Source organism: Schistocerca cancellata, chromosome 7, assembly GCF_023864275.1.
Source record: "Schistocerca cancellata isolate TAMUIC-IGC-003103 chromosome 7, iqSchCanc2.1, whole genome shotgun sequence".
Lineage (NCBI taxonomy): Eukaryota > Metazoa > Arthropoda > Insecta > Orthoptera > Acrididae > Schistocerca > Schistocerca cancellata.
The window spans coordinates 603,412,195-603,426,370 of record NC_064632.1 but is presented as its reverse complement, the minus strand read 5'-3'; the positions used below and the strand labels follow the sequence as shown (position 1 = coordinate 603,426,370).

Here is a 14,176-nt window from a genome sequence, read left to right as displayed (position 1 = left end):
TGCCAAACCGAGCTGCCATCGTGGAGGAGTACCTTGAAACAGAAGATATCAGGCGAATGGAGTGGCCTACCTGTTCTCCAGACCTAAACCCCATAATGCACGTGTGGGATGCTCTCGGTCGACGTATCGCTGCACGTCTTCAAACCCCTACGACACTTCAGGAGCTCTGACAGGCACTGGCGCAAGAATGGGACCACCTGATCCAGAGTACGCCAACCCGTTGTGCGGCCTGTGTACGTGTGCATGGCGGTCACATCCCATATTGATGTCGGGGTACATGCGAAGGTAACAGCGGCGTATTGTAGCACATGCGTTTCGGGACAGTTTTCTCAACTTATCACCAATACTGTGGACTTACAGATCTGTGTCGTGTGTGTTCCCTATGTGCCTATGGAATTAGCGCCAGTTTCGTGTAGTGCCACGTTGTGTAGCACCACATTCTGCAATTATCCTTAATATATGAGCATGAGTGTAGCTGCAGGGAAAGCCAGCGAAGTCGGAAACGACCGGAACAAGAGCGCCTTTTTAGCCACAAGAAAATCCCGACGAGCAGCTAATGATGGCTCCCCTGCCTCTGTACACAAGCTCCGTATAGGGCTCGTCCTGTAGGCTCCTGTGGCCAGTCTGATGCCTCATGGTATACATCTTTCAATATGTTGGTCGTGCTGAGCCATAGACCGTACAACCACGTCAATACGCGATCGAACGAAACGCTTAAAGAACTGCATGAAGAAGTATCTATCAGCTCCCCGGTTCTTCCCATTCAAGCACTTCATGATATCCAGCGCTTTAAGGGCTCGTGTTGATGTTATCGATTCTGTTTGGGGTGTGTGCAATTGGAGTGATATGGGACCCCTGATACGTCTAGAAACGACTCTGGCAGGTGTCACGTACCGTACGTAAACATCATATGAGATCAGCTACATCCATTCATGTCCATTGCGCATTCCGACGGTCTTGGGCAATTCCAGCAGGACAATGCGACACCCCAAACGTCCAGAATTGCTACACAGTGGCTCCATGAACAATCTTCTGAGTTCAAACACTTCCGCTGGCCATCAAACTCCCCAGGCGTGAACATTATTGAGCATGTCTGGGATGCCTTACAACGTGCTGTTCAGAAGAGATCTCCACCCGCTCGTACTCTCACGGATTTATGGACAGCCCTGCAGGATTCACGGTGTCGGTTCCCTCCAGCACTACCTCAGACATTATCGAGTCCGTGGCACGTCGTGTTGAAGCACTTCCGAGTGCTCGAGGGGGCCCTACAAGATATTAGGCAGGTGTGCCAGTTTCTTTGGTTCTTCGGTGCAACAAGAGTTTGCAAACAACTAATTAAACACTCGTTTATTTTCATAACAGCAAATTTTCAAAACAAGATGAGGCGGCACCCACTAGTAATGCCGATTTAGCAAAACAAAAATTTGGCGCATTACACATGATTGATTGTGGCACCATACACAATCATTAACCTGGCTCCAGGGAGGTAGGGTGCCCTTCCCTATTCCTCCACTGGGGTAATTCCTGTCTGGCGCGTCCACGTCGCGGGGGTGGGCATCCTACACTTCAGTAGGCCGGAGTGCTAGGATGGCTGAGTTCAGGCAGGGACCCAATCCCGTGGGGTATAACACGGAACCCATGCCCAGGGTTACGGGTGAAGACCTTAACGGCAGCGACGGCGGAGAAGGAAGACATCGGAACGGCGTAGCTGGCAGATGAGGCAACCCTCCTTTCTGGGGATTAAATGAGAAGGGAACCACTGCCTTGTGGTGGAGGAGAAACTCCAAAGGCTAAGGGAGACAACCCCAACAGAAAATCCTTCCTTGCGTTAGGCCTAGCAAGCCAGTAGGAAAGTGTTCATATATTGCTTTCAAAACACAGACGAGCCTCGGAACGAACCACTCAGGATTTGACCCCACTGCTTCTTCAAGTACTGGTGCAAATGACGGGAGACCTGATGTTACTCATCAGTACAAGAAGAAGAAACCAACTGGATTAAAAAATAACCTAAATATTGGCACCCTTAATATATTAACACATGACACCATTGTTCGGGAACATTTAAGTCTATGAATGGCTGCAAACGGTCTCCCAGTAGCCGAGCGTCCAGAGGGCCCGGTCCAGTCCAGTCCACGTAATAACGGCCTACACCATTATAGAGCCACCACCAGCTTCCACAATGCCTTGTTGACAACTTAGGCCCACGGCGTCATGCCGTATGCGCCTCCGTCGAACCCTGTGATCAGATTTTACTAGCTGAAATCGGAGCGCATCTGATGAGGTCGTGATTTTCCAGTCGTCTGGTGTCCAACCGATGTGCTCACGAGTAATGGAGAGGCGCTGAAGGCGATGTCGTGCTGTTAGCAAAGGCGCTCTCCTCAGTCGTATGTTTCTACAGTCCATTAACGGCAGATTTCGACGCACTGTCCTAACTGGTATGCCCGTCGTAGGTCCCATATTGATTTTGCTGTTGTTCCACGCAATGATGCTTGTCTGTTAGCACTGACAACTCTACTCAAAACCCACTGTTCGTCGGAGTTTCGAGTCCTCCCTCGATCATGGGTGTGTGTGTGTTGTCCATAGCGTTTAAGTTAGTTTAAGTTATATTAAGTAGTGTGTAAGCTTAGGCACCGATCACCTAAGCAGTTTGGCCCCATAAAATCTTACCATAAATTTAAATTTTTTGTACAAACATAATTTGTAGTGTTTTGAATTTTCTGGGTAGTGCTGCGGCTGGGTTTCCATATTTTTTATCGGTAGTTAGCTTAGCTATAGGTCAAGAAGACAAGCCTATACTCTTTCTTACCATATCTGTTGATACTGAATAGCCAACAGAACATTTTTAACGGAAATCAGTAATTTTGCAACAGTTGGAAGATGTGGTAGATCAGATGTGATAAAAGTACCGTAAAGTAACAGCTGAAGTCACACATGGTACACACTACGTGTAATTTTAGTAAAAAGATTATGACAATTGATCATTTGAAGAACAACAGAATTGATTGAGCTAAATTCTACGGGGTTCCTGGACGAGGAAAAACATACTTACTTGATGCAGTTAGTGCACTAATAGTGTTCAGAAGCGAGCGACGAATAGTGCCTATGTTTCTTGAGTGAATTAACATTCGCTGTGGCCGAGCGGATCTAGGCGCTTCAGTCCGAAACTGCGCTGCTGCTACGGTCGCAGGTTCGAATCCTGCTTCGGGCGTGGATGTGTGTAATGTCCTTAGATTAGTTAGATTTAAGCAGTTCTAAGTTCTATGGGACTGATGATCTCAGATGTTAAGTCCCATACTGCTCAGAGCCTTTCAACCATTTGAATTAACATTACTCGACAAAGAAAAAAGAAAAAAAACTACATAAAGTCAAGTATTTGTTTGTTATATAATTGAATGTAACAGTCTGACAGAATATATTTGTAATGGTAACAATATTTAGAAAATAGAAACATAGTTACTGATGTATCTATGTATCATTGCACTACATGAGAGAGCATAGAATTCGGAAGAAATATTTTTATTTGAAATTTCCCACGTAGTTCAAAGCTGCAAAACATTTTGTACCCTACATGTCTATAACTGAGTAAGCAGGAGAGCTTCTGTAAAGTTTGGAAGGTAGGAGACGAGGTACTGGCAGAAGTAAAGCTGTGAGTACCGGGCGTGAGTCGTGCTTCGGTAGCTCAGTTGGTAGAGCACTTGCCCGTGAAAGGCAAAGGTCCCGAGTTCGAGTCTCGGTCGGGCACACAGTTTTAATCTGCCAGGAAGTTTCATATCAGCGCACACTCCGCTGCAGAGTGAAAATCTCATTCTGGAAACATCCCCCAGGCTGTGGCTAAGCCATGTCTCCGCAATATCCTTTCTTTCAGGAGTGCTAGTTCTGCAAGGTTCGCAGGAGAGCTTCTGTAAAGTTTGGAAGGTAGGAGACGAGGTACTGGCAGAAGTAAAGCTGTGAGTACCGGGCGTGAGTCGTGCTTCGGTAGCTCAGTTGGTAGAGCACTTGCCCGTGAAAGGCAAAGGTCCCGAGTTCGAGTCTCGGTCGGGCACACAGTTTTAATCTGCCAGGAAGTTTCATGTGTTAAGGTGTTCGCATTTTCTAATTTCATAATGGCCGAGAAAGATGAAAATACGCCAGTGGTCTGTGAATTAATGTTATTCATGTTGTACTTATTTTAACAATTTTTTTTGTGTTTCGTATTATTTTGTTTGAGGTATTCATTAAGTGGCTGACAGCGGACGATTTAGTTATTACAAATTCTGAAGTCTCAAGTATGTGTTGTGATGACCTTCTAACGCCGCGAACACAGCTTTCGTGCCGCAGCTGGATGTTCCTCCATTTAAATATGAGGCAACCAACAAGCAGCAAAAAAGTGTAACGTGAAAGTTGATGAGTATCAGTCTCAGCTTGCCTTTCGCACTGGTGTAAACAACAAAATCGGGCTTGTGAATTCGTAGCCGGACTTTGTGTCACTTTACGGAATCAAAGAAAGCAATTAAAACCATGACCGTCTTGGCTGATCACTTTATTAAACAACATAACAGAAGAAAAAAACATAGATTTATTTCTTTTGACTTAGACTCCGCATTCTGAAAATGAACCTTCTACAGTCAGAGAAATAGGTAGAATAAGGTCATGCTGCAAGGTAAATGGCCTGCTGTTCAAAGATTCATGAAAGAATTAGTATCATAGCATGTCAGCATCTCGTCACTTTTCACTGTCAGCTTCGTGTATGTTTTGTGCACATGAGCTTTCCTGGGGAGCGCTGAATTTTGCGACAACACGTGACTAGAATAAATCACACAGGCTATCGTGTGTTTCGTTCTTCACGTCTTCCATTTATTCGCGAAGTAGCCCCAATATTTAGAACAACAAGACAGTATTCCCTGCCCCAAAAGTTTTAAGAGGTGACTACCCTACCTATTCCGGTGAAATGATACCGTAATGCGTTTGCAACTATTGCTTTTATATTTGCGAATGGTCAGTTCATTCGCTGATATCAATTCCTACCGGAGAACAGTGATGCGCTGCCACCAAAATACTGACTTTAATGTGAGAAAACACCGGCCCTACCTGATTATACAGTCCCACTTTCTTATGGTGGGCGTTAACAGAGAACGGTAACAAGGAAAACAAATGAAGCAACGATACTAACACTTAGTGAGCCACTCAATAAGTACGACTTACTACAAGCCGTCCACATCCCATTTATGCACAAAATTCTTACGTATTGCGAACAGAATACTGGAACTGTGAACAATGACTCAATGACGGGACAAAATAGCGGGAAATGATCTATTGCGACCAGGAGACAGGCAATATGGACACCAATCTCATTTTGTTCTGAAGAACATGGTGATTTATTCAGCTTCAAAACTACCTACGTTTTGCATGAAAAGAATGTGTCAGATTAATACACTATCTTTGGTAAGATATAGAACAATCGCTACATGTTAACCTAACAATTTCATCATGAATCGCTACCAAACTCTTTCAAGCACAAACTAAGCAGTATCATACACACCGAAGAGCCAAAGAAACTCGTACACCTACCTAGTATCGCGTAGGGCACCCAGGAGCACGCACAAGTGCCGCAACACGGCGTGTCATGGACATGAGTAACGTCTGAAGCAGTGCTGCAGGGAACTGGCACCGTGAACCCTGCAGGCCTGTCCATAATTCCGTAAGAGTACGAGGGGCTTCAGATCTCTTCTGAACAGCACGTTGCTAGGGATCCCAGATAAGCTCAATAATGTTCATGTCTGGGGAGTTTGATGGTCAGCGCAAGAACTGAGAAGACTTTTCCAGGAGCCACGCTGTAGCAATTCTGAACGTGTGAGGTGTCGCATTGTCCTGTTGGAATTGTCCAAGACCGTCGCAATGTACAATGGAGATGAATGGATGCAGGTGATCAGTCAGGATTCTTACGTACGTGTCACCTCTCCGAGTCGTACATAGAGGTCTCAGGGGTCTCGTATCACCCCAACTGCACACGCCCCACACCATTACAGAGACTTCACCAGCTTGAATAGTCTCCTGCTAACATGCAGGGTCCATGGATTCATGAGGTTGTCTCCATACCCGTACACGTCCAGACATTCGATACAATTTGAGAAGAGACTCGTCCGACCATGCAACATGTTTCCAGTCATCAACAGTCCAACATCGGTGTTGACGGCCCCAGGCGAGGCGTAAAGATTTGTGTCGTGCAGTCAATACGGTACATGAATCGGCCTTCGGGTCCGAAATCTCATATTGATGATGTTTCGTTGGAATGGTTCGCAAACTGACATTTGTTAATGGCTCAGCATTGAAATCTGCTGCAGTTTGCGGAAGGGTTGCACTTCTGTCACGTTGGACGATTCTCTTGAGCCGTCGCCGGTCCCGTTCTTGCAGGGTCATTTTCCGGCCGCAGCGATGTCGGAGATTTCATGTTTTGCCGGTTTCCAAATATTCACGGTACACATGTGAAATGGTCGTATGGGAAAATCCCCACTTCATCGCTACCTCCGAAATGCTGTATCCCATCGCTCGTGCGTCGACTATAACACCACGTTCGAACTCACTTAAATCTTGATAACCTACCATTATACCAGCAGTAACCGATCTAGCAAGTGCGCTAGAGGCTTACTGTCTTATGTATGCGTCACTATCGTAGCGCCGTATTCTGCCTGTTTACATATCTCAGTACTTGAAACCATGCCTTTACCAGTTTCTTTGGCGTCCTCACACACATTCTCACATACCCGTACTGAATTATGCATTGAAATTCATTCCAGTTCAAAAGTACACTATTGGCCATTAAAACTGCTACACCAAGAAGAAATGCAGATGATAAACGGGTATTCATATTATACTAGAACTGACATGTGATTACATTTTCACGCAATTTGCGTGCATAGATCCTGAGAAATCAGTACCCAGAACAACCACCTCTGGCCGTGTTATTACGCCCTTGATACGCCTGCGCATTGAGTCAAACAGAGCTTGGATAGCGTATACAGGTACAGCTGCCCATGCACCTTCAACACTATACCACAGTTCATCAAGAGTAGTGACTGGCGTATTGTGACGAGTCAGTTGCTTGGCCACCATTGACCAGACGTTTTCAACTGGTGAGCGATCTGGAGAATGTGCTGGCCAGTGAAGCAGTCGGACATTTTCTGTACCCAGAAAGGCCCATACAGGACCTGCAAGTTGCGGTTGTGTATTATCCTGCTGAAATGTTCGCAGTGACTGAATGAAGAGTAGAGCCACAGGTCGTAACACTGAGCTGGATCCCACGTTCGAAATCTAACGTCCACTGTTCAAAGTGCCGTCAATGCGAACAAGAGGTGACCGAGACGTGTAACCAATGGCACCCCATACCATCGCGCCGGATGATACGCCAGTATGGCGATGACGAATACACGATTCCAATGTGTGTTCACCGCGATGTCGCCAAACACGGATGCGATCATCATGATGCTGTAAACAGAACCTGGATTCATCAGAAAAAATGACGTTTTGCCATTCGTGCACCCGGGTTCGTCGTTGAGTACACCATCTCAGGCGCTCCTGTCTGTGATGCAGCGTCAAGGGTAACCGCAGCCATGGTCTCCGAGCTGATAGTCCATGCTGCTGGAAACGTCGTCGAACTGTTCGTGCAGATGGTTGTTGTCTTGCAAACGCCCCCATCTGTTGACTCAGGGATCGAGACGTGGCTGCACGATCCGTTACAGCCATGCGGATAAGATGCCTGTCATCTCGACTGCTACTGATACAAGGCCGTTGGGATCCAGCACTGCGTTCCGTATTACCCTCCTGAACCCACCGATTCCATATTCTGCTGACAGTCATTGGACCTCGACCAACGCGAGCAGCAATGACACGATATGATAAACCGCAATCGCGATAGGCTACAATCCGACCTTTATCAAAGTCGGAAACGTGATGGTACGCATTTCTGCTTCTTACACGAGGCATCACAACAACGTTTCATCAGGCAACGCCGGTCAACTGCTCTTTGTGTATGAGAAATCAGTTGGAAACTTTCCTCATGTCAGCACGTTGTAGGTGTCGCCACCGGTGCCAACCTTGTGTGAATGCTCTGAAAAGCTAATCATTTGCATATCACAGCATCTTCTTCCTGTCGGTTAAATTTCGCGTCTGTAGCACGTCATCTTCGTGGTGTAGCAATTTCAATGGCCAGTAGAGTATTAATAAAACGTTCTAAGTCACACTGCATATATAACCAAAGAGCTTACAACCTATGAGCCGCTACAGAAGGATAATCTACTTCCAATGATCAGCTTTAGAGATTCTAGAAAAATTCTTTTCCCCAATTAAACAAATGCTTTCACACGCTAAGACTGACACAGTAAAGGGTGGCGCATTCGCACGTTCTACAGTGCGTCACCAGCAGACCAGTTCTGCTCTGTCTCACTCACGTGGTTGCCACCCTAGCTGAATAATCGTCACACGATTGTTTTCTTAAGTACGCCACATTCGCGCACTGCCTACTGTCACTCTTTGCATATCTCAGGAACGGCGCTTCTCATTGCCTAGACTACAGACTGAGATCAGCGGCATTTACTCACCATGTGTCCATTCCTGGGAGTCAGAAAGGTCACTCGCAAGCTGTAAAACTTATAAGTACACTGGAAAAGACTCTCAGTGAATGTAGCGTAAGCATTCAATTGGCCGTGCGGCTGATGGCCACGTAGTACGTTAGAGGCAATGTCTCTGTTGCCACAAAACCGTACTCGTCCGCACAACCATTACTCCATACGCAATTTTTTCAAATTAATATTATGCACCCTCGCTTGAACTAATACATGGCAAGCCAACAGCCTTCGCCTTGTCTGTCCAGACCCCGACCACGAGGTTCACCGAAGGCAAAGTAACCCATTACTCACCATGAAACGTTGCTTACCTGAGCAAAGTATTTCACACTCGGGTTAAATCTAGGACTTATTCTATCACATGCAATGAATTATTGAAAATTATCTATACGTACACACATGATTTCATCTACATTATCAAGACGGAGACCTGCTTTCCTAGCTGAAAAAACTAACATTAACAAATCTCTCTTTCTGCAAGCATTTCCTGTGAAATTTATCTTACAAACCTCATATACAATACCGAAATTTGTGAGATCATTCGGAGCTCATACAAATATCAACTTCACACCTTCACAGTCAGCGCACTCGAAGATCTGCTCCCCGTCCGATCTTTATGGATAGGTAGCTGGCTATAGCATACTGCATCTGCAGATCCTTTCGCTTCTTTGACTTCTACACCAAAGGTTGATAGTCATAAGTTCGTAACGAATTGGAACTGCAGTGGCAGAATCCGTGACATCCTATCCCACATGTAGCTGAGGACACCCAGATTACCACACTTAACTCTGACACCAGAAAATTATCCAATACACAAAATAAAGCTAAAAGGTGTATGAGGACACTCGAAGATTGGGATAGGATGTGCAAAAGATAAATACGTACACTAATCCGTACACAGGCTTTGAGCAACTCACAGGAAAAACAGTCGATCGTGGCTTGATGCCTGAATTTTGCAACAAAATGTGAAAGAGGAACAACGTTACGCTTTCAGTTTTAGTGACTTGTTTACGAGTAATGAATTTGAGGTACAGTTGTGAGCAAATCGTTAATACAGAGAAGATACTTGCGGCTGAGAATACAATTCCGTCTCGATGACAGTACGTTTTTAGGGCAGAGACTGTTCTACTTGCCTAGACGAGGAGATTGATCTGTACAGGTGACACCACGTGTTCAGAAATCTGTTGTACAGGAAATAAGTGGTTAAAATGGAAGTGAAAAATTTTCAATTTTTTCTGTTTATATTTATTAATAACATACCAATAACTACATGGCATTACAGAATCACATTCTAAAAGTTTTGTCGCCTTTGTCACTGACAATAATTTTTTAACTGTCTACAAGTAAGAGTAGTCGAATAAGTAATTAATTCTGGTCTAGATATCACACTGAAAATAACTTTCGTTTGTGTGAAAGAAAAATTATTTGTGCCACAGATGTAAGTTCTAAGAAGCATTAGACTACGTTATCTTAGTTTGAGAACTTTTGTGCAACATCAGGAACGGAGAGTTCCTGCAAGGCAAGCAAAAATGATCAACTGAAGCTAGATTCTGTTTGTGACGTCGCCCCCTTGTAAATTAATTGACGGTAGTAGAATAGAAAGCGAGGTAGAAGCCACGGAGCAAAGATGAGGATGTGGAACTGCCTAACGTAATGACACCCTTCTAGCGGTATGTGTGTGTAGCGAAACTGCAAACGACTCTCGCGATTGCGAGGTAGAAGTGCCACGTCGTGTTGTCAGAAAGCGAACACGACAGCCCAGTGAAGGGTCCACCTCAGCTGTTGTGCAATCTACCTCTAATCCGTGAAGATGCTACTTGACGCTCTGAGCAGAATTTATCCCTGGAAAGGTGCTGGAGAACTGGAGGCTGCAGTGACGGCGGCTACTGCGGCGGCGGCGGCGGCGGCGGCGGCGGCGGCGGCGCCGGCCCTGGGCCTGACGCCCGCAGCTGCGTGCGGTGGGGGAAGCGCAGCTGGTAGGCGGGCTCTGCGCCCTCCGCCACCCACACCGAGCCGTTGGGGGCGGCGCGCAGCACGTGCAGGGCGGCCGCGGCCACGTGCTCCGGCCTGCGCGCACACACACACACACACACAGAGCAGGGGTCAGCGGCGACAGGCAGCAGTCGCGCCTCGCCAGTCCCTTACACTAAGTACACTACTGGCCATTAAAATCGCTACACCAAGAAGAAAAGCAGATGATAAACGGGTATTCATTGGACAAATGCATTATACTATAACTGACATGTGATTCCTGAGAAATCAGTACCCAGAACAACCACCTCTGGCCGTAATAACGGCCTTGATACGCCTGGGAATTGAGTCAAACAGAGCTTGGATGGTGTGTACAGGTACAGCTGCCCACTCAGCTTCAACACGATACCGCAGTTCATCAAGAGTAATGACTGGCGTATTGTGACGAGTCAGTTGCTCGGCACCATTGACCAGACGTTTTCAGTTGGTGAGTGATCTGGAGAATGTTCTGGTCACGGCAACAGTCCAACATTTTCTGTATCCAGAAAGGCCCGTACAGGACGTGCAACATGCGGTCGTGCATTATCCTGCTGAAATGTAGGGTTTCGCAGGGATCGAATGAAGGGTAGAGCCACGGGTCGTAACGCAATTGAAATGTAACGTCCACTGTTCAAAGTGCCGTCAGTGCGAACAAGAGGTGACCGAGACTTGTAAACAATGGCACCCCATACCATCACGCTGGGTGATACACCAGTATGGCGATGACGAATACACGCTCCCAATGTGCATTCACCGCGATGTCGCCAAACACGGATGCGATCATCGTGATGCTGTAAACAGAACCTGGATTCATTCGAAAAAATGACGTTTTGCCATTCGTGCAACCAGGTTCGTCGTTGAGTACACCATCGCAGGCGCTCCTGTCTGTGATAAAGTGTCAAGGGTAACCGCAGCCATGGTTTCCGAGCTGATAGTCCATGCTGCTGGAAACGTCGTCGAACTGTTCGTGCAGATGGTTGTTGTCTTGCACACGTCCCCATCTGTTGACTCAGGGATCGAGACGTGGCTGCACGATCCGTTGCAGCCATGCGGATAAGATGCCTGTCATCTCGACTGCTAGTAATACGAGGCCGTTGGGATCCAGCACGGCGTTCCGTATTACCCTCCTGGACCCATCGATTCCATATTCTGCCAACAGACTTTGGATCACGACCAACGCGAGCAGCAATGTCGAGATACGAATCGCGATAGGCTACAATCCGACCTTTATCAAAGTCGGAAACGTGATGGTACGTATTTCTCCTCCTTACACTAAGCATCACAACAACGTTTCACCAGTCAACGCCGGTCAACTGCTGTTTGTGTATGAGAAATCGGTTGGAAAATTTCCTCATGTCAACACGTTGTAGGTGTCGCCATCTTGTGTGAATGCTCTGAAAAGCTAATCATTTGCATATCACAGCATCTTCTTCCTGTCGGTTTCATTTCGCGTCTGTAGCACGCCATCTTCGTGGTGTAGCATTTTTAAAGGCCATAAGTGTATAATACAAAATACTCTGATACTTGACTTTTCCTTGATGTTGTCATACGAATGATTTATATATACACTATGTGATCAAAAGTATCCGGACACCCTTAAGAACATACGTTTTTCATATTAGGTGCATTGTGCTGTCACCTACTGCTAGGCAATCCATATCAGCGACCCCAGTAGTCATTAGACATCGTGAGAGAGCAGCATGGGCCGCTCCGCGGAACTCACGGACTTCGAACGTGGTCAGGTGATTGGCTGTCACTTGTGTCATACGTCTGTAAGCGAGATTACCACACTCCTAAACATCCCTAGGTCCCTGTCCCGATGTGATAGTGAAGTCGAAACGTGAAGGGACACGTACAGCACAAAAGCATACAGGCCGACCTCCTCTGTTGACTGACAGACTCCGCCGGCCGTTGGAGAGGCTCGTAATGTGTAGTAGGCGGCCATCTATCCAGACCGTCACGCATAAATTCCAAACTGCATCAGGATCCACAGAAAGTTAGGCGAGAGGTGAGAAAACTTGGATTTCATCGTCGAGCTGCTGCTCGTAAGCTACACATCACGCCTTCCTTGGTGTAAGGAGCGTAAATATTGGACGATTGAACAGTGAAAAAACGTTGTGTGGAGTGATGAATCACGGTATACAATGTGGCGATCCGATGGCAGTGCGTGGGTATGGCGAATGCCCGGTGAACATCTGCCAGCGTGTGTAGTGCCAACAGTGAAATTCGGAGGCTTTGATGTTATGGTGTGGCCGTTTTTTCATGGAGGGACTTGCACCCCTTGATGTTTTGCGTAGCACTATCACAGCACAGGCCTAGATTGATGTTTTAAGCATCTTCTTGCTTCCCACTGTTGAAGAGCAGTTATGGGACGGCGATAGTATCTTTCAACACGATGGAGCACCTGTTCATAATGCACGGCCTGTGCAGGAGTGGTTACACGACAATAACATACCTGTAATGGACTGGCCTGCACACTGACCTGAATCCGTTAGAACACGTTTGAGATGTTTTGCAACACAGATTTCGTTCCAGGCCTCACCGACCCACATCGGCACCTGTCCTCAGTGCAGCACTCCGTGAATAATTGGCTGCCATTCTCCGAGAAACCTTCCAGCACCTGATTGATCGTATGCCTGCGAGAGTGGAAACTGTCATCAAGGCTAAGGGTGGCCCACACACCATATTGAATTCGAGCATTACCGATGGAGGACGCCACGACTTTTAAGTCATTTTCAGCCAGGTGTCCGGATACTTGTGATCACATGGTGTATGTATCTCCGCTTATCCAAGTTTGGTCTTTATTCCAGGAGAGAAGTTAAATAAACGTTACTAATAACCTACACGATGTATGAAATTCATTCGTGTCATGTGCTAAGCGAGAGCAGATTTGTGAAATTGTTTTAACTGCAGAGAAATACGTGATTTATTCGGAAAGTAAGGTCCGATTTGTCGCGAAATGGAAACCACAGTGAAAATTCAATGGAGCTTTGCACAGGTGTGTTGGGCAGTGTCTTTAGTGTGCCTGTCGACCGCTTCACGTCGCTCTTTTCAGTTCAGAGCGCAAAGTGATCAAGAAGAAGTGCCTAAAACAACAGTGTCTCCCGGCAACTATGTGGATCTGGTGAGAGGTTTCGCCTGAAGCTATGCAGCCCACGTAACACAAATATCATGCGTCGCTTTCTCCAAGACACTTCTCAGCCGCATTCCGCAGGGGCAATGAAGACGCTCCTGGAGCGTTTCCGTGTTTGATCACCCACACTGCAGCTCTTAATTGGCTCCCTAAGATGTTCGTCTCTGCTCACATGAACCACTGGCTACGGAGACATTTTGGCACAACCAACGAAAGGCAGACCAGTGTAGAGAATTGGCGGAAAGCACAGACGGCTGCTTTCTGTGACGAGGTTACGCTTGTACAACGTCTAAGTCAGAGCGGCGACAATTTAGAGAGGGAGCTGGACGGTGTGATTAACTGCTGCGAATAGGAAATTTTTGCTTTTCACTGTGGTTCCCATTTCGATCGGACCTTACTCTCCGTTCAGCCCCTATATTTTTGCTGTATCCGACCT

General features: G+C 46.6%; 1 protein-coding gene and 2 non-coding genes across 3 annotated transcripts in view; 2 read left to right on the top strand and 1 right to left on the bottom strand.

Annotated features, from left to right (window-relative positions):
* Nucleotides 1–3,667: 3,667 nt before the first annotated feature.
* Nucleotides 3,668–3,742, top strand: Trnas-uga (transfer RNA serine (anticodon UGA)). Its single transcript has one exon. It is a non-coding gene; the product is annotated as a tRNA-Ser (tRNA).
* A 226-nt stretch (nucleotides 3,743–3,968) lies between these two features.
* Trnas-uga (transfer RNA serine (anticodon UGA)) lies at nucleotides 3,969–4,043 on the top strand. The gene has a single exon. It is a non-coding gene; the product is annotated as a tRNA-Ser (tRNA).
* Nucleotides 4,044–10,480: 6,437 nt separating this feature from the next.
* The window catches only part of LOC126092937 (15-hydroxyprostaglandin dehydrogenase [NAD(+)]-like), a 137,958-nt gene continuing 134,262 nt past the window's right edge, over nucleotides 10,481–14,176 (bottom strand). The window contains exon 6 of the mRNA XM_049908668.1: nucleotides 10,481–10,664. Coding sequence (XP_049764625.1) covers nucleotides 10,481–10,664 — 184 coding nt within the window. The remainder of the gene's footprint in view (nucleotides 10,665–14,176) is intronic.